The following is a 20,233-nucleotide window of genomic DNA, read 5'->3' as shown; positions in this document are numbered from 1 at the left end:
GGTAATAATTCAGTAAGAATGAGAGTAGTAACAGTACCTACCTCGCAGGGCCAGTGTGAGAGTTAAAGGAACTAATGCAGGTGAGATACTTGGAGCGGCGCCCAGCACAGAGCAAGCCTTTCATTGGTGGTCCGTGCTTGCAGGGTTACACGCAGGCGTGCACATCCACAGGTCACGCCTCCAGAAACATACTGCTAACCCACGTTCCAAGGGAGGCTGAGGGCTGACAGAGGGCACCCCTTGGGATGTGGTCCTGGCAAGGAAGCCTGGCAGGGCGGGCGTTGGCTGCTGGAACCACACAGTGAGACCAGGGCAAGGGGCATACAGGACACAGTCAGCTGGTGCTCCCCAGGGAACCCATCTCAGGCCAGGGGGCGGGGCTGGCCTCTAGGAAGTGGGTGCAGGAAAGAGAAAGCTGAAATGGGGCATGGGTGGCCCAGGGCCTGGCAGCCAGCAGATTTTCAGATCTGAGGCTCCTTTCCTCCCGTCACCCCCTCCCGTCCCACCTTCCGCTCTCTGCTTTATTCATTCACTCAGGAAACGCTGGGCTGTGTGCTAAACCCTGACGTTTTAGAGATTAAAACGGTCCTCCTTACCCAAGAGAAATGAAATGAGAGCGTATGTCCACACAAGGACTTGTACATGAATGTTCCTGGCAGCTTTATTTGTGGTAGGCCCAGCTGGAGGCTAGCCCAAGTCCCATCAACAGGTGGATGGATGGCGGAGCCTGGCTGACTCAGTCGAAGGAGTGTGCGATTCTTGATCTCAGGGCTGTGAGTTCAAGCCCCATGTTGGGTGTAGAGATCACTTAGATGAATAAACTTTAAAAAATCGTTTTAAGTTAAAACAAACAGGTGAATGGATAAGCAAATTGTGGTGCGTCTCTACAATGGGAAACAACTCAGTAATAAAAAGAACTATCGATCTACACAGCAACGTGGGTAAATCTCAGTTACCCTGAGTGGAGGAAGCCAGATGGGAAGGCCCCCTGCAGTACTCTTTATATGAAATTCTTTAAAATGCAAGTGCTTCTAGGTGACAGAAAACAGAACCATGGTGGCCTGGGCCTGGGCTGGGGTACAGGGAGGGTAGGTTACAAGGGGGCACAAGGAAACTGGGGGGTGATGGTTATGTTCTTATCTTGATTGTGGTGGTGGTCCCCTGGGCATACACAAACGGCAAACGTGCGGTTCGTTGCATGTCACTTACACCTCAATAAAGCTGTAAAAAAAAAGCCATGGCCCTCACTGTGCAGAAGCTCCCAGTTAGGAAGCGGGAGGATGAGGAGGCAGACACAGAAGCAGTAACAAGTAGCCACAAAGTGATTAATCTTAGAGGCGAGATGGGCATGCATGGCCAGTAGAAGGAACAGCAGAACGAGTGGCAGGGGTCAGGGTGAGCGGTTAGGGCTGGGCCCCGTTCAGAAGGGCGAGAGGCCAGCTGGGTGGTGGGAGGTGACGTTAGAGAGCTGGTCTGGGGCAGAATCTTTTGCCTCTGTCTCTCTGTCTCTTTCTGTCCCTTGCCTGGCCTTCAGCCGCTTGCCTCCCTATATCCTGTTGCTGGGGCAATCTCCCCCTACCTCCTGCACCCCTCTTTCCCACCGACACCACACAATGTCAGAAAGGGGCCCGGCGCAGAACCTATGTCCTCTGTCCTCACCTTGTGGCCTCCCACAGGAAGGGGCCCTCGACCTTCTGAAGAAGCTGAACAGCTGTCAGATGTCCATCCAGCTACTCCAGGTGGGGCGGGGGTGGGAAGCCTCGGGGGCAGTGCCTGGGGATGGGGAAGTAAGAGCCGGTGGGGGCGGGGGGTGACCTCCAAGGTGGAGTCTGGGAGGAATTTCTAAGGGGAGGACCAGGGGCAGCGGAGGTCTTGGGCTCTGAGGGTGGAGACTGAGGCATTTAGATGGGGGCAGGGCACCTTTCACGCATAGGGGGTCCTCTGGGTCTGTGAGAAAGATCGGTTTGCTTTCCTTGAATACCCCAATTCCTCAGGCCCTGGGGCTGTGGGATCCAAGGGGCCAGTGATGCAGGGAGAAGGAAAAGTCACCCAGTTTTAGATCCTCCCCGTGTCACCCCCACAGCCCCCAAGCATTACCAGAAGCTCTTGGCCCTGAAAAAAATCAACACAGATCCAAGCTGTAGTAGCCAGAGCTGTGTCTTAAGCTGAAGCTTGAACTCAAAGACGCCAGGAGGTGGAAATGGTGAGGGGTCAGCAGCAGCAGCCCAAACCACCACTGCCGCAGCTTTTCACCGAAGCTGCAGTCATCCGTCAGTGCACAGGGCTGGGCCTTGGGCACCGGACCTCACAGAGGGCCACAGGTCAGGGCCTCAGGTACAGGACCAGGGCTGTGACCTCAGCCACGGGTTAGGGCTGAGGCCCCGGAGAGGCTGGGGCTGGGGCTGGGGCTGGGGAAAGAGGGTGCGGAGCCAGGGCAGGACTTGCCAGCTAGGGCAGCCCATCCTGTGTGTCCGTGCCAAGACCAGCCCCTGACCCTCTCGCTTTGCAGACAACCAGGATTGGAGTCGCCGTTAACGGGGTCCGCAAGCACTGCTCAGACAAGGAGGTGGTGTCTTTGGCCAAAGTCCTCATCAAAAACTGGAAGCGGCTGCTGGGTGAGAGGGGACAAGTTTGACTCTGGCTGTGTTTTGCTCCCAGTCCCTGGGAGGGGACCATGCCTGGCGTATAGCAGGCACTCTGTATGTTTGTTGAATGACTTGACAAATGACAGGTGACCTTGTAAGTGGGGAATGCCCGTGTTTGTCTACACAAATGCAACATTTGTAGACGTGTGGGTTTTTGTGTACATGTGCCTATCTGTGTATGTATTTGTGTGTGCTTGCGTGTGGACGTATACAGCACATGTCTACATACACACATTTGTGTGCAGACGTCTTTCTGTCTCGCTGTGTGAGCGTGGATTTGCACACAGATGGCATGTGGTATAAATGTATTCTTGCGTGTGTGCATGTGTGTTGGAGGCACGAGCGACTGTTCCTGTCCCTGCCCTTTGCCCCTCCCTCCCCCAAATCCCGCGGGGATCTGCTGAGGCAGAGGTGACTTTGAGAACAATGTCGTGCTTTCATTTCCAGACTCCCCTGGACCCCCCAAAGGAGAAAAAAGAGAGGAGAGAGACAAAGCGAAGAAAGAAAAAGGGCTTAACTGTTCTGATTGGAAGCCAGAGGCAGGCCTTTCTCCACCGAGGAAAAAACGGGAAGACCCCAAAGACAGGTATTTTTTCCTGGGGTGGAGAGAAGGGGGCCGGCATGTGTCACATTCTCTGCCAGCATCTCTGTGTATATAACTCATTTGATCCTCACGCCCCTGGGAGGTGGCTGTTGTTCTCATCTCCTGCAGTGCCCCTCCGTGGGTCTTGTTTGGCTTAATCAGACAGACTCAGAAGACCCAAACGGGCCATCCCTGGCACTGGCCTCACCTAGAGGGCTGCAGGGGCAGGAGACGCAGTGTGCCAGCAGGGTCGGCCCAGGCGTTTCTCGTCTACTAGGGAACCAACCACACAGTGTCCAGACCTAGACTCGCCTCCCCAGGTACAGGGTGATGACGCACACCACAATGTTGGGGGGTCTTTGTTAGAAGACAAAGCTGCCAGGATCCCAGCAAGGGCAATGACCAGCTCCAAGATCCACCGTACTTGGGGCAGCCCAAAAGCTATGCTTTTCTACCTATTATTTATATTTCATTCAGAGCCCTTCCTGTCTAGATGTCATTTACCCACCAGGGCTCACTTGCTAGAAACAGTGTTGCCTAGAAACACAGCTGACATCCCACCCTTGTCAGAGTTCCAGGGAAATGGGGCTAGGCGCTTACTTAACCATAGAGAAAGAAAGGTGTTTTGTTGGCTCTTTGTTCAACATTTCCATCTCGTGACAAGGAAGCTGAAGATTGGGGAGCAGAGACTTCCCCAAGATCACACAGCTGTTATGTGGCTCAGTGGGAGTCCGGTCTTTGTCAGACCTCCCCAGACCTCTGCTGAGAGGAATAGTTGTTTTTCTCCACTCTGTGCCCCTTCCCCCTTGCCCACCTAGCCAGGGTCCCCCAAACTGCATGACTTTCAGATAGACCCAGATGCCTTACCCGTGACAGTAGATAAAAGCCTTCATCAATGTAGAAATAAATCCTACCTGTTCCCTGTCTGACCGGACCACTTAATTCCTTGGGTGGGGTGGGGGGTCTATCTGTGTTCACCTAAGAGATGAGAAGGCAATATTAGATGATACTGAACAGTCTCTGGTAGTACTAGATAATGGTAGGTAATATGGATAATACCGTCTGTGATTTATCAACATCTTTAATGAACACACCTTTGACCCAGGCTAGCCACTTATATAAGGAATCATTTTAAGGAATTAACCAGATTAGGGGCTCCTAGCTGGCTCAGTCGAAGAGCATGCAATTCTTGATCTTGGGTGGTGAGTTCAAGCCCCACACTGGGTGTAGACATTACTAAAAAAAAAAAAAAAAAAAAGGAACCAGATTAAAGCATAAACACTATATAGGTGTAATATTTTTTACTGTCATTTCTGAAACATCTTTAATCTCTGAACCCCTTTTAAATGAATGTTTATTATAATCCTATAAAACAAGTGTTTCACAGAAAACACTTTAGGGAATGATGCTATGGAAGGAAGATCTCACCCAGAGGGAGACATACCTCCTCCAGGTTACTCCCAGTGTGGGTTGTGAAAATAGCTGTGGGGCAAGATGTCCTTCCGTGCACAGAAGAATCCCACAGACTGAAAAACCACCTACTATGTTCAAAAAGCCCAGGGAGAGGCAGTGCTGGATAGAAAAATATTTAATGACGTGGGAAAATGTTCACCAAGTATTACGAGAATCTGTATGTATGATATAGTATATATAGTATGATCCCGTTTTTATAAAAATTAAGAAAGTGAGAGGCACCTGGCTGGCTCAGTCAGAAGAGCATGTGACTCTTGATCTCGGGGTCGTGACTTTGAGCCCTACGTTGGGTGTAGAGTTTACTTTAAAAAAAAAAAGTTAAAAAAAATTAAGTGAATTTTGTGTGCATGGATAGGAACAAAGACGGGAAGGATATATACTAGGATGCTAATAGTGATTATATCTGGGTGGTAGGATTGAGAGGTTTTTTTTCCTTCTTGTTAATTGCTGTCTTTCTCATTTTTTCCAATAAATACGTACTAATTTTTACAGAAGAAAAAAAAGAAACTTAAAAAAATTTTTAAAGATTTTTTTATTTACTTTTGAAAGAGAGAGCCAGAACAAGCGAGAGAGAAGCTGAGAGAGAGAGAGACAGAGAATCCCAAGCACACTCCATGGCGCAGTGCAGAGCCCGACGTGGACCTCGACCTCACGAGTTGTGAGGTTATGACCTGAGCCGAAACCAAGAGTCAGACGCTTAACCGACTGAGCCACTCAGGTACCCGAAACTATTTTTTTAAAAACAAAAATATATCAGGGTGCCTGGGTGGCTCAGTCGGCTAAGCGTCTGACTCTTGATTTTGGCTCAGGTCATGATCTCACAGTTTGTGGGTTCAAGGCCCGCAATGGACGCTGCTGACATTGCAGAGCCTGCTTACGATACTTTATCTCCCTCTGTCTCTGCCCCTCCCATGCTTGTGCGCACTCTCTATCTCCTCTCCCTCTCTCAAATAAATAAGCATTAAAAAAAATTTTTTTAGGGGTGCCGGGGTGGCTCAGTCGGTTGAGCATCCGACTTCGGCTCAGGTCATGATCTCACAGTCCGTGAGTTTGAGCCCCGCGTCGGGCTCTGTGTTGACAGCGCAGAGCCTGGAACCTGCTTTGGAATTTGTGACTCCCTCGCTCTCTGCCCCTCCCCTGCTCATGCTCTGTCTCTCTCTGTCTCAAAAATAAATAAAAACATTAAAAAATTTTTTTAAACACAAAAATACATCTGTGATTATAATTAAGAAGAGCCTCATAGTCTACTTTGTACAATAAAATTGTAAAATCTGTCTTGTTGGGTTTCTTTTCACAATGATCCCATATCGCTTTTGAGATCAAAACAAATAATAGCATTTAAAAAAGTAAATAAGTAAGAGTGATAAAAATCTGTCGTGGAAATAATGGAAAATATAGAGAAGTAAGGGAAAAATCACCCACATTCCCCCCACCTAAAGATAATTGCTCGATATTTTGGTGTATGGGTTTTTAAAAATTTTTTTTGCGTGTTTTTATTTTTGAGAGAGAGAGACAGAGAGACAGAGCAAGTGGGGGAGGGGCACACACACACACACACAGAATCCAAAGCAGGCTCCAGGCTCTGAGCCATCAGTGCAGAGCCTGACAGGGAGCTTGAACTCCTGAGCTGTGAGATCATGACCTGAGCCGAAGTTGGACGCTTAACCAACTGAGCCACCCAAGCACGCCTCTGGTCTTTCTAAAGTGAAATACTTGTCAGATGTTTCTGTAAACTTTTTTACGTTTGTTACTTTCATATTGCTCATTTTGCAATTTTGTGCCACTTGGAGAAATCCTGACATTTAACTTTTCATATGGCGTGTTCTGTTTTTGCAAAGGGGCTAGAAGTTTGGCTGGCAGGGACCCCCTGAGCCCCACGGTGTCCAGTGCGGAGTTAACGCTGACTGCATATTGCTAGGCCAACTGTATCAGCACTTCCTGTGTTCATGCTCGGGCTGGTCTGGTCACAGGTGGTTCTTAGCACCTTAGCTAATGAAGGACCAGGACGGAGAGGGGTCTTATGGGATGAAATTGAACGACTAGGGGCTGGACCATTGGGAAAGGATACCAAATGGGATATGGGACTAACCTGTAGAATAGGCCATGAAAACATCTGGGTAAAGATAGCAGCCTGAGCACATGTGTTTCCTTTTGCTCCATCCCTGAATCCCACTAAATGATCATTACAGCGATTTTTTTTTTAAAGAACTACAACATGACAAGTATGGGAGAGGAGACATGTGGAGAGCAGAAGGCCAAGTCCTGGGCTGGACTTGGTCACTTACACCCCTCCCCCCCACCCAGTCTCTGAGACGGAGTAGTGTGACCTGAAAAATAGGCATTATTTTCTCAGGTTTTTTTTCTTCTTAACAATAAAATGTTTTATTTGTAATACATTCTAATTACATTCAATGTTTTAATTTAACTATTTTGTATTATATTTATTTTATTATACAGGTTTTTACTTGCTCGCTGTAGAAAGTTTTAAAAATACAAGTAAGAAAGTAAAAAATCCATCGTCTAGAGACAAGCACATATAATTATGTATAATCATCGTGTGTTTAAATACAAATATCATTTATGTAATCATTTGTATCCTTCCAGACTTAAAAAAATTTTTTTAATGTTTATTTTTTTTTTGACACAGAGAGAGAGAGAGAGAGAGAGAGAGAGAGCATGAGCGGGGGAGGGGCAGAGAGAGAGGGAGACACAGAATCCGAAGCAGGCTCCAGGCTCTGAGCTGTCAGCACAAGAGCCTGACGTGGGGCCCAAACTCACAGACCATGAGATCATGACCTGAGCCGAAGTCGGACGCTCAACCGACTGAGCCACCAGACTTTTTTGTATGGGTCATCACTACCCATAAAAGACTTATTATATCAATAACATGGAAGTATGCTCTGTATATTATTTTGTAACCTTTCTGCCTACATATATTTATTTCAACCGGAAGGCATGTGTACTGTAAAAAGTTTAGAAACTAGGGTGGCTCAGTTGGTTAAACATCTGACTTCGGCTCAGGTCACGATCTCATGGCTTGTGAGTTCAAGCTTCGCGTCAGGCTCTGTGCTGACAGCTCAGAGCCTGAACCTGCTTTGGATTCTGTGTCTCCCTCTCTCTCTGCCCCTTCCCCACTTGCTCTCTCTTTCTCTCTCAAAAATAAACAGTAAAAAAAAAAAAAAAGTTTAGAAAGTCAAACACAAAAGAACAGAAATAACCACCATTAACATTTTGATGTGTATCTTTCTCATCTTTTGAACCTATAAATGTACATTGGAAGGGCACTACATAGACGGTTTTGTAACCAGCATTTTCCATTTGACAACATCTTGACCACTTTCTTGGGACGTTAAGCTGTTAATGCTGGTTCACTTTTCGCTGTGAGTGAAGCCGCCGCTGAGGCTGAGCGGGAAATGGGGAGGTGGTCTCCCCACCTTGTGGGGAAAATTAAGTCGGCAGGGGTCCAATTTCAACTCTATTGGTGAACTTTTTTGTTTTAGTTTCCTTAATGAGGATTCATTCTGATTATTATGTAAACGCTAACCACATTGGTGACGTTTAAAAGAAAAATGGAAAATATTTGTCGACAGTGTGCCTCTTCCATCAACCAAAACATCTTCTCTCCCTGTCCCGAGCTATTTGCACGCATTGTTTTTCCGTTCCTGTAGGGAAAGTGTACAAACTATGACCTCCCTGTTTATTTCCCTTCCTATTGTATCCTAAGCATTTTTCTTGTTCCTGAATACTTTTCATAACGCTCATTTGCCGTAACTGCAGAATGTTTCTCTAAAAAAGAAGCAATTTCGAGCATTTGCTCTCAAAATGAAGCGATGAAGAAGGGCCAGAATGGGAGGAGTCTTGGAGGTTGAGGCTCATGGCTTCCCTTCTTTCGAATTCCAGCTTCCCGGTCTGGCCTGCACCTGTCCATCCCCGTGGGCATTCGGGGAGGAACGCCAGAGAGGAACTTCCGGGGCTCAGTGAGGGACCAGAGGGGTGTATGAAGAAGGGTCTCTCCTCTCTCTCTCTACCTCTTCCCCCCATGTTTAAGCAGGGGTGAAGGTCTGGAGGTGGATGGGTCTCGTCCACGGAATAATCAGACCCAGCCCCTGAGGCTGCCTCATCCACTGTCTCCCACACCACCTGGAGGACGAGCAGGAAGCTGGAAATCCATGCAGGAACATTGCACCCTCTGGAAAATGAGAAATCAGACAGCCTAGGACTATGGAGCATGGAGGGCTTCTTTGTTCTTCTTCTTCTTTATGTTTATTTATTTATTTTGAGAGAGAGAGAGAGACGGTGGGAGCAAGGGGAGGGGCAGAGAGAGAGAGGGAGGGAGAGAGAGAATCCCAAGCAGGCTCCATGCTGTCAGCACAGAGCCCAGTGCAGGGCTCGAACTCCTAAACCATGAGATCATGACCTGAACCGAAACCAAGAGTCAGGCGCTTAACCAACTGAGCCACTCAGGTGCCCCAGGACTTCTTTGTTCTGGAAGCTGCTGTAGGGACATAAATGTCCTCTTCCCAGCCAGCCCCGGGACGCAGATGCTTTCCTCTCCGTTTGACAGGGGAGGGAACCTATACTCAGAGAAGACTGGGATTGCAACTCATGTCATTGCCTCCCTTTTCAGAACGATAACTGTTGTATCGGCTTTATGCACATGGAAAATGAACTGCAAGGAATGACGCTAAACTTAATACTTGTTACCTCGGGGGAGCTTTCTTTTCCCATTTTCAGTTTTTATATTTCTGTATTGTTTGACTTCACGTTATCTGGCAACAAATATTGATAGAGCACCCACTCTGTGCTAGGCACTCTCTTATTTGCTTGGGGTAAGCCAGTGAATAGATTAGATTGGATTCCCCAGGAGCAGAGCCTGAGACAGATTCAAGTGCAAGGGGCTTACTTGGGAAGTGATTTCAGGAAATGCAGACCAAGGAGTGAAGCAGTGAGACAAGGAAGGGAAGGACACCGGCCCAGGGTCTGTTAGTGGGCAGGCTACTGCTGTGGGCAGCCAGGGCTTAAATCCTGCTGGGAGCTCTGGGTGACGGTGGGCAACACACCCACTGGAGGGCTGAGGATGCTAGGGCTTTTATCCACCAGTTCCTACGGGTCTGGTTGAAGGTTGCTCCTGGCACTGGCTGGCACAGAGAACTCCCTCGGGCAGACACCCAGCAGGAAGCTCTGGGGTCCCAGTGCACTGGGAGAGTGAGTGCCTGAGGGGACGTGGGCTGGGCACCAACAGTGTCCCCCACAGTGAACAAACTCCCCTGCCAACTTTGTGCTTGCAGAACTTACATGGGAGCTGGTGAGATACTCTACGTGATAAGCAAGCCAATTATTATTTTTTTTAAGTAATTCTTTTTTTTTTTTTCCCAACGTTTATTTATTTTTGGGACAGAGAGAGACAGAGCATGAACGGGGGAGGGGCAGAGAGAGAGGGAGACACAGAATCGGAAACAGGCTCCAGGCTCTGAGCCATCAGCCCAGAGCCCGACGCGGGGCTCGAACTCCCAGACCGTGAGATCGTGACCTGGCTGAAGTCGGACGCTTAACCGACTGCGCCACCCAGGCGCCCCTTTTTCTTTTTTTAAAGACGTGTTTTTATCTTTATTTATTTTTGAGAGAAAGAGAGAAAGAGGATGCGAGCGGGGGGGAGGAACAGAGAGAAGAGACACAGAATCCGAAGCAGGCTCCAGGCTCCGAGCTGTCAGCACAGAGCCTGATGCAGGGCTCAAACGCACGAACCGTGAGATCATGACCTGAGCGGAAGTTAACCCCTTAACCGACTGAGCCACCCAGGCACCCTGATATTTATTTATTTTTTAAGTAATCTCTACACCCAACGAGGGGCTTGAACTCACAACCCCGAGGTCGAGTCGCATGCTGTACCCACTGAGCCAGCCAAGGTTGTATTTTCTTTCAATTTTTTTTTTCTTCTAGGCATTGGTTTTCCTGTGTGACTTTACAAACAGTATACACCTAATTTTGTGCCCTTTTTCACTTGCCATTTTAACACAGCTCTTCTGTCTCCAAGGCCCATGTGTCCCTCTCCTTCTCCTAAGTAAGGTGCCCACAGGGGAGTCTGAAGCTGATCCAGCTCCTCGTGAGAATAGGCAATCCCGGGAATTTCAGTGTCTGCAGCTAGCCAAGGCCTGCCTGCCTGATAGCAAGAAGGAAGGGAGCCCGCTGAGAATTACTTATTAATAATTAGTAATACCAAAAAAGGGGGGTGGGGCACCTGGGCGGCTCAGTCTGTACAACATGGGACTGTTGACCTCGGGGTTGTGAGTTCAGACTCCACTTTGGATATAGAGATTGCTTAAAACTAAAAAGTGTTTACTAAAAAAAAAAACTAAAAAGTGTTTACTTATTTATTTTTTTAGAGAGAGCGCGCGCGAATGGGGGAGAGGGGAAGAGGGAGAGAGAATCTCAAGCGGGGCTTGATCCCGTGGCCCTGGGATCACAACTTGAGCCAAAACCAAGGGTCAGACGCTCAAGCGACTGAGCCACCCAGACACCCCTAAAATCTTTTTAATTATTAGTAATACATGGCATAACACAGTAACGTATCTGGTACATACTAGGCTTCCTTCCCTTGATTGCTTCGTTTGATGGAGGGTAGGTGCAGGTGACCAACCCACATCACCTGGAGCTTCCTCTCCAGGCAGCTGGGGTCCAGGTGTGTTCCATCATCCTCATCCCGGCAGGCCTGGCTTCCGGAAGCTTTCTCCCCAGCCTCTGAGCTCTCTAGCTCAGTAGTGGGGCTAGCCTTCAAGAGAATCTCATCTCCAATTTCTGTTCTTTCAGGAGAGACTCTGTGGACTCCAAGTCATCAGCCACCTCCTCTCCAAAAAGGCCATCGATGGAAAGGTAAAGGAAGCCATGGGTTTCTCCATCCCAGAAGTTCTGTTCAGCATGTGTCCCTCTCTCTGCTTCCATGGAGGAAGCCCAGGGCAGGAGAAAGGAGGAAACTTCATACATTATGTTGCTTCCAAATTCTAGGACCCACGCAGCAAGTGGGCCCCTGAATCAGAGATAGGGCTCCTTCACTGGGGTGGCTGACCCGTCACTGTTGCCCCATCACTGCCTGGGGAACATTCTCAAGGTCAAATTGAACCCAGTGAGGACAGGGGTCTTGAAAGTCTATAACTGGAGTGTGATCTCTGGGTTTGGTTACCCAAAATAGCATAAATCATCCAGTTATTTATTCATCAAATATTTATTGAGGGGTGACTATGTGCCAGGAACTGTTCTAGGTTCCTGTCCAGGGATATAGCTGTGAGCAAAAGGAAAATCGCTGTGGTCATGAGGCCTATGTTCTAATAAGGAGTGACAGGTAATACATAAATAAATATGTGACCGGCGCTATGGAAAACAGCAGAGTGAGGGAGGTTGAGAAAGATGGTCATCAAGGTGGTCAGGAGAGTCCTCATGAGCAAACCCTTCAAAGAGATGAAGGAATTAGCCATGCAGATATCAGGGTCATTCCAAGCTGAGGACCCTGTGTGGCAGGGGCAAGAAGCAGTGAGGGGGCCAGGGCTGGAGCAAGTAAGCGAGGTGGGAGAATTGGGGGACAGAGTGGCAAGGAGCCACAGGAGGAAACTTACCGGCATGCCTTTGGCTGCTGTACTGAGTGTGGATTGTCAGGGCCAAGGTCAGGAGCAGAGACCAGCCAGGGGGCCATTCAGTAAATCAGGCAAGATATGATGGTGGCTTGGACCAGCATGGCAGCAGTGAGGAGAGAAGTAAAGGACTCCGGATATATTTTGAAGAGAGAGCTGGCAGGATTCTCTGACAGACTGGGGAGGGGTACAAGAGAATATGAAGAGTCAAGATGACTCCAAGACTTTTCGCTTGAGCACCTGCGAGGACGGAGTTGCCCTTAGTTGGGACGGGGAAGACGGTGTGTAAATCAGGCTACGGCGGGAGATGCAGGGCTCAGGTTTGGATGCGCTGGGTTTGAGGGGTGTCCTAGTCATTCAGGTGGAGAAGTTGAATGGGCAGTTAGGTTACACTAAGCTAGAATTCAGGAAGAATGTCTTGGGCTAGAAATCTAAGTTTCAGAGTAATTAGCACGTATCTTGTATCTGAAGCCACAAACCTGAATGAGATTGCTAAGGAGAGACTGGCTAAAAGAGGGAGTGTGAGCTGTGTTCCGGGGAGAGGTCTGAGGTCAGAGCAGGGAGAGGTGGCTTAGAGGTGGATCAAAGCAAATGATTTGTGTCCAGGGGCCATACTGGATGCTGGGGCAACCGGGTTAGGATGGTAAGGGTGTTGGCTCCTAGGAGGCTATGGGGAGCCGCTCCGTTGTTTTAGACCTAATGGACCAGTGAGACTGACACTGGAAAGAAAAGAGGCACAAAAATTAGGTCATTTAAGGCTTTCTGAAGATTCAACAGACCCGAGATGTTGATGGGGCTGCTGTTTGCTCTGTTCCAAAATGGCTCCGGGGGCCAGCTGATGAGTGGAGGCTCTGGTGAGTGCTGCTTGGGAGTGTGTCTGAGGCCCCATCCTGCCTCTGAAGAGAAGAGTCGTGTGGTCCCCTGGCACTGTCTTCCATGAGTGAGGTCTAAGAACGGAGGCTCCGGCGCCATCCTGGTTCTACACCAGTGGTTCTCGTTGGAGAGTCATTTAGAAACTTGTGGAACACTTTTGTCACTCTGACTTGGAGGGGATCTCAGTTCAGGGTGCTGTAACAGGACGTCATGGACTAGGTGGCTTAAGCAACAGACGTGTATCCCTCACAATTCTGGAGGAAGGGAAGACCAAGATCAAGGTGTGGGCCAACTCAGTTACTGATGAGGGCCCTATTCCTGGCTGGCAGACGGCCACCTTCTCACTGCCTCTGCACCACACACACACACACACACACACACACAGGGAGCTCTGATTTCTCTCCTTCTTGTAAGGACAGTGATCCTATCGTGGGGCCCCCACCCTCATCTAAACCTAATTACCTCTCAAAGGCCTCCCCTCCAAATTCTATCACATTGGGGGTTAGGGCATCAACATGCGAATTTATGGAGGACACAAACATTCAGTCTGCCATGGGAGAGAGGGAGGAGTGACGCGGCATTTTGTAGGCAAGAGCCAAAGATGTTAAATGTCCTAGAACACGAAGGACAGCCTTGCATAATGAAGGATTGATTGTTCTATCCCCAAAGGAAACACTGAGCATTAGTCTGGCTCTGGGCGTGATGTTATAATAAAAACAGTTCATGTTTGTGTAAGGATTTATACCTCCATACTCCTCCCCTGACTTTGTCTGGTGACCTTGAAGTCTCCTGACTCCCTCCCATAATGCACTCTTTTTCTGAAGGTCAGTCAAGCAGACCATGTTTGTCTTTAGAGCAGTTGCACTATTTCCTGCTGGTTCCGTATTGGGAGGGGAATCCAGAGGGACAGAAGCGAGTCTTGCAAATCCACCTTGTCCGCTACCCGGACTGTTTTCTGCACTCTCTTCCTATTTCGTCTTTCCCTTTAACCCATCCATCGATCCATCCATCCAGCACGTTTGTTGAGCACTTCCTTGCAAAGTTAGCATCCTCCGGGAGTCAAGGTCGTGTTCACCCAGTGGGTGACTAGTGGAGACCATGGCAGACTGGAAAGCACCTGCCTGTCTGAAGGGGGCGCTCACTGCCCAGCCCAGCTATTTGTTGCTTTATGGAAATGCAGGCTCTGTGTGCCATGTCTTCTGATTTTTTAAGGAAAGCGGGACATCTCAATTTTCATATGAAACTCCCAATTTTAAATATTGGCAACATGTTCCTGTTTTTCTAAGACACAGTAGGGCAAAGAAAACACATCTGGAGCCCACCAGTTGTGGCCTCTAAGCCCAGGCAAAGATTTAAACTCATGACCTCTGCCTTTATAGAGCTAATCACTAGCATGGAGGCAGACACTAAAATACTTTGTTTTTATTTTCCAAGTGCTTTTTTTTTTTTTTCAAAAAATGTTTTTCAAAGCTATAACATTCGATGGGGACATAGGAAGAGTGTCTCAATATGACTTGAGAAGTCAAAGAAGACCTCATGGAAGAAAGTGTATTTGTGCTCAGAACTGAAAAATAAAAAGGAGTTTGCCTGGTAGACAAGCCAAGTATCCCGGGCAGTGGGAATAGAACATGCGAAGGTGTGGTAACGTAAGTGAGCATGGTGCTCTGGGAACTGTAGCTGGGGCATCAGGGGGCAGAGCACAAAGGGCACCACTGTGACAGTGAGGAAGGTTGCACTTTATCAGCTGCCCTTAGAACCCGGGTGTCTGGATTGACTTTTCGCGGAACAGTCGGGCTTGCCTGGCGGTGTAGTAACGGCAGTGCCCTCGAGGTGGCGCGCAGGAGCAATGAGCAGGCCTCCCGGTGCCTCTGCTCCTACCTGGGGCGGGAGAATTTTTCTAAGGGCTTGGTGATGTCAGATCACAGACTGGGTCTGGCGCTGGCACATCCGGGGAGCAGAAGGAAGCTGTTGATAAATCCGACGCCCCACCCCCACCTCCGCCAGTGATGCCTTCTCTGCAATTTGTCGCAGTTCCCACTCGTGTGCGCTGAAAGCAAAATGAGCCTGGCTGCCTGAAATGCCACCGCCGCGTGAATTCCAGCCAGCCAGCCGGCTCCTGGCCCGAGGGGAGGGACGCGGGCTGGGAGCGCCCTGCCAGGAAGGGGCAGTGGGTATGCAACAAGCAGCCTAACCTAACCTGAGTAAGGGGACTCTGGAAAACTCTCTGCCTTTTAGGGACACAGTGAGATGTGTTGAAAAGAATTTGGAAGGCAGGCAGATCTAGGTTTGTGGTGTAATTCTACCGTTTGCTAGTTGGATGACCTTGCGCAAGTCAGTTCAGCTCTCTGAACCTCAGTCTGTTGATCTGTAAGATGGGGATAATTATGACCCCCTTCCAAGGTCCTTAGAAGAATTAAATGGGGTAATAAGGGGCGCCTGGATGGCTGAGTCAGTTAAGTGTCCAACTCTTGATTTCGGCTCAGGTCATGATCCCATGGTTCGTGAGTTCGAGCCAGGCTGCAGGCTCAGTACTGACAGCACGGAGCCTGCTTGAGATTCTCTCTCTCCCTCTGTCTCTGCCTCTCTCCAAAGAAACTTTTAAACACACAAATGTGGTAACAAAACGCTTAACGCTGTTCCTAACCCATATAAATGCACAATAAATGCATAATGCTTGGTGATAATTCTGACGCTTACTGTGCAAGCTATGTAAATTACCTAACCCTGCATTACTAGAATTCTCTTAGGTGCTTTAATCCTCTCAGAAACTCTCTGAGATGGGTACTGTCGCCATCCCCATTACTAGCCCAAGGTCACATAGCTACAGAGTGGTGGTGTCAGGCCTTGACCCCCGAGTGTGGCTCTGGAGCAGCTTGTTCTTGATAAGTATACCACTCAGTGTGGGCATCCCCAAGTGAAAACTGTTGTTATCATGACTCCTTCCACGCAGCATGCGCCAGGCTCCCCTGTGTCGGTTCCCTACTAATGAGCCCTATAGACACCGAGGATGTGGTGGTGGGGTTTGCAGGTTACTGAGGGGCACCAGGAAGAATCTGGGGCTCCATCATGACTGGAGGTGAGTTGGCCTGGGTTGTGGGAGTTGACAGGCACTGACTCAGCTCCCTCTCTCGATCTCAGGGGGCAGGGTCACCAGCCTTCCAAAGAGCACCTGTCGCCCACCCAATTCAGCTCTATCTAGGCCCTGTGGGTGTGCCTTTCATCTCTTTGTGGGCGACTCCCTCAACTCACATTCATTCATTCAACAAAGGTTCATCAAGTGTTGGCCCAGAGCACTGTTCCAGGTGCTGGAAAACAGTGGTGAACCGGCCAAAGGAGTCCCTATACTCTGGAATCTATCGTCTGGAGATGGAGGCAGACAGTGTTTATAAACACACAAACAAGTTAATTATAGACTTGGAAAAGTGCTATGAATGAAAGAAATCAGGTCATGCGCCAGAGAGTTACAGGGCAGGAACAAGCTGCTGGGCTGGGCTGGTCAGGGGAGGCCTTCCTGAGGATGTGATATGTGAGCCGGGCCTGACTGGTGGGGAAAAGGACCAGTTGTAAGACAATCTGGAGGAGGAAGAGCCTTCCAGGAGGAGGGAGCGGCCAGTGCAAAAGCACTGTGGTGGGAGTGACAGGTGTATTTAAGGAAGAGAAAGAAGCTGTGCAGTGGGGGGCTTCAGTGAACTGGAGTGTGGCATGATATTAGGTCAGAAGGAAGGCAGGGGCCGATGTGGCAGGGTGGGGGGCTGGGAGGCCAGAGTGAGGAGTTTGGCTTTATACTGAAAATGATTGGAAGTCATTAGAGGGTCAGAAGCGGGGAGCTATGATATCAGCTGTGAATTTTTGAAAGGGTTCCCCTGGGCTTCTGTGTGGCAAATGGGTTGTAAGGGGGGCAAGAGGATGTCGAGAGACCAGCTTCAGGGCTACTGTGGCTGCGCAGGTGAGAGCCCCGCGGCCAGGACTAGGGTTGGGCGTGGGGAGATTCGTTCTGGTTGCAGGCAGCCCCTTAAGCTCTAGAGTTTACATCCTTCCCAGCCTTCCCTCCCCCACACCTTTCCCTCCCACTGAAATCTGACCCCAACAGACAGCAGGTTGGGGCTCACATTCCCCATCCCCTGTGCCCACTGCCAGGCCACTCAGTTGTCAGGCAGGGTTGGGTCGAATCCAGGGTAAGTTGGCCTGGAACAGAAAGGTTCAAACTGCACTTAAAAAATAAAGGCCAGGAAATCCCTTTGGACCAAATTTTTGGGAATTCCAAATATAAACCTTGGAAGAGCAGAGGCTTCCCTTCCCAGCCCACCTCACTCCTGAGGCAGCACTGAGGCACCTTTGAGGAACGTCAAGGCTCCAGAGAACACAAGAATCCCAGTGGTCCAACGGTGTCTGTGGTGACAGAGGGCATCCAAGGTCAAGGCAAACAGCAAGGGTTGAGGAACGAAGAGGTCTCCGGCAGAATCTACGTGGAAGAGGGCTCAGCAGGATGTCAGATGTAGGATCTCGTAACCCCATATTTTTAACACTGCAAAGCCTAGGCTACTTGGTCAGCCTCACTCTCAGGCACAATTCCTTGGGCCTGGCTTTTCAGAAGCCCAGCATCGTCTTCCTGAAGGTAAGAAGTGCATCCATACCTCCAGAGCTGCCTGGTGCAGCTGCCCAGGCTGTGCTCTGTACAACTCCAGGAGGTACCCAGCTGACAGTGTGAATGGAACTCCCTGGAATTAAGAAATGCAGCAGCCCTTGAGGACCTTCCACAAGAGTTCAGTGTGGTAAGACCCTGGAGCGGAGGAAGGGACTCAAATTTCTTCAACTCTCATGAGTCCGGTTTTCCTCGGAGGCCTGAGGGCTGGCCTGAAAAGAGCCAAGACGTGAGGTCGGAGGCGTCTCGACTGCCTGGCCCCACCCCAAGGGTAGTGCGGAAGCAGCTCTGAAAGGGAGGAATTCGTGCAACTATCGCTCCAGCCTCTCACCTGTACCTGTGTCAGCACTTTGTTCTTTTTGTCTAACTTTCTTTTATTGTGAGAAGATAGTGTGTAACAGCATGTGCCATTTTAGCCTTTTTTTCAGCATAAGAAAAAAGATATTTCATCAGGCTGAGTGGAGTAAGGTTTACCAAATACGTAAGACAGATGAGTGATCGTTGTGTATTTCACATTTGATGGTTATTCTTATTCAGTGAAGTTCCTATATAGATTTATTTTATTATTTAAAAAAATTTTTTTAACGTTTATTCATTTTTGAAAGACGGAAAGAGACAGAATGGGAGCAGGGGAGGGGCAGAGAGAGAGAGGGAGACACAGAATCCGAAGCAGGCTCCAGGCTCTGAGCTGTCAGCACAGAGCCCGATGTGGGGCTTGAACCCACAAATCGTGAGATCATGACCTGAGCCAAAGTCAGAGACTTAACTGAGTCACCCAGGCGCCCCAGATTTTTTATTGTGTCAAAATAAACATACCATAAAATGTAGCCATTTTAACCATTAAACATTTTTTTTAATGTTTTATTTATTTTTGAGAGAGAGAGCGAGCAGGAGAGGGGCAGAGAGAGAGGGAGACACAGAATCTGAAGCAGACCCCAGGCTCCGAGCTGTCAGCACAGAGCCCGATGGGGGCTCAAACCCACGAACTGTGAGCTCATCACCTGACCCGAAGTTGGACATTTAACCAACGGAGCCACCCAGGCACCCCTCGTTTTAACCATTTTTTAAGTGTATAGTGGTATTAAGTACATTCACATTGGTGTGCAGCCATCACCAGAACATTCTCATCTTCCCAAACTGAAACTGTCTTCCCATTAAACATTATCGCCCAATTTCCCCCTCCTCCAGCCCCCGCATCCACCATTCCCCTTTCTGTCTCTATGCATTTAACTATTCCAGGTACTTCACGTAAGTGGAATCATACAAAATTTGTCCTTTTTCTTTTTAAAAGATTTTATTTTTATTTGAGAGAGAGAGAGAGAGAGAGCATGCAAGCAAGGGAGGGGCAGAGGGCGGGGGGTGGGTGGCGGGGGACAGAAGATCCAAAGCAGGCTCCGTGCTGACAGCAGTGAGCTCAGTGCGGGGCTTGAACTCACAAGCCCTGAGATCATGACTGAGCCGAAGTCACATGCTCAACCGACTGAGCCACCCGGGCGCCCCCAATATTTTTGTCCTTTTGTATCTGGCTTATTTCACTTATAATGTCTTCCATTCATGGAGATTCATCCACGTTGTACCAGGTGTTGGAATTTCATTCCTTTATATGGATTCCACTCCTTTCTGTGGCTGAGTAATATTCCATTGTGTTATCTACTACATTCTGCTTATCCATCCATCCGTCACTGGGCACGTGGGTTGCTTCCTCCTTCGTTGGCAGCTCCTTGAGAACAGGAAGACAGGAAGCCTGTCTGAGCCATCCGGTTAGAGTGACCACTCATGATTCTCAAATGTTTTCCTTTTAATGCTTATCTATTTGAGAGAAAAAGAGCAAACAGGAGAGGTGCAGAGAGAGAATCTGCACTGTCAGCACAGAGCCCAACACGGGGCTCGAACTCACGACCCATGAGATCATGACCTGAGCTGAAGTTGGGCGCTAAACTGACTGAGCCACCCAGGCGCCCCCCGTATATATATATATTTGTGGGTTTTTAAGCCCAAACCAAAATGAGATCATTCTTAGGCAGTGAGTGAATCTTAGGAGTTAAGAGTGGAGACTTTGCAATCGGACAGACTTGGGTTCAAGTCACAATGATGTAACCGGTTCCTCATCTGCAAACGAGGAAGAGAAGAGTATCTGATTCCTAGAGCTGCTGTGAAGATTAAATTAGAAAATATTCCGAAAGTTGCCTGGCACATGGTAAGGCCAGCCCTCTTCAATGGTGGTAAATTCACCATTCAAGAGGCTGCCGGCTCCTTGAGGAAGGGAGCTCTCCTAACTTGTCTGCTTTCTCCAGACCTGTGGAATAAGTGTCTAGTAAGTATTTACTGGATGAGTGAGTAAATGGTTCAGTAAGAAGATAGAGCACCTCGCATGGTATCTAATGGACTATAGTAT

The 20,233-nt window shown here is 48.8% G+C and overlaps 1 protein-coding gene across 2 annotated transcripts in view; it reads left to right on the top strand.

The window, feature by feature from the left end:
- The window catches only part of TCEA3 (transcription elongation factor A3), a 37,535-nt gene that overhangs the window by 4,299 nt on the left and 13,003 nt on the right, over positions 1–20,233 (top strand). The window contains exons 2-5 of one of the 2 annotated variants that reach the window (XM_043574079.1): positions 1,677–1,739; positions 2,510–2,615; positions 3,093–3,231; positions 11,509–11,571. In XM_043574079.1, the coding sequence (XP_043430014.1) occupies positions 1,677–1,739; positions 2,510–2,615; positions 3,093–3,231; positions 11,509–11,571 (371 nt within the window). The remainder of the gene's footprint in view (positions 1–1,676; positions 1,740–2,509; positions 2,616–3,092; positions 3,232–11,508; positions 11,572–20,233) is intronic. The other variant, XM_043574081.1, reaches the window with a different exon arrangement.

The sequence above is a fragment of the Prionailurus bengalensis genome, chromosome C1 (genome assembly GCF_016509475.1).
Source record: "Prionailurus bengalensis isolate Pbe53 chromosome C1, Fcat_Pben_1.1_paternal_pri, whole genome shotgun sequence".
NCBI lineage: Eukaryota > Metazoa > Chordata > Mammalia > Carnivora > Felidae > Prionailurus > Prionailurus bengalensis.
This window is presented reverse-complemented; position numbering and strand designations above follow the sequence as displayed.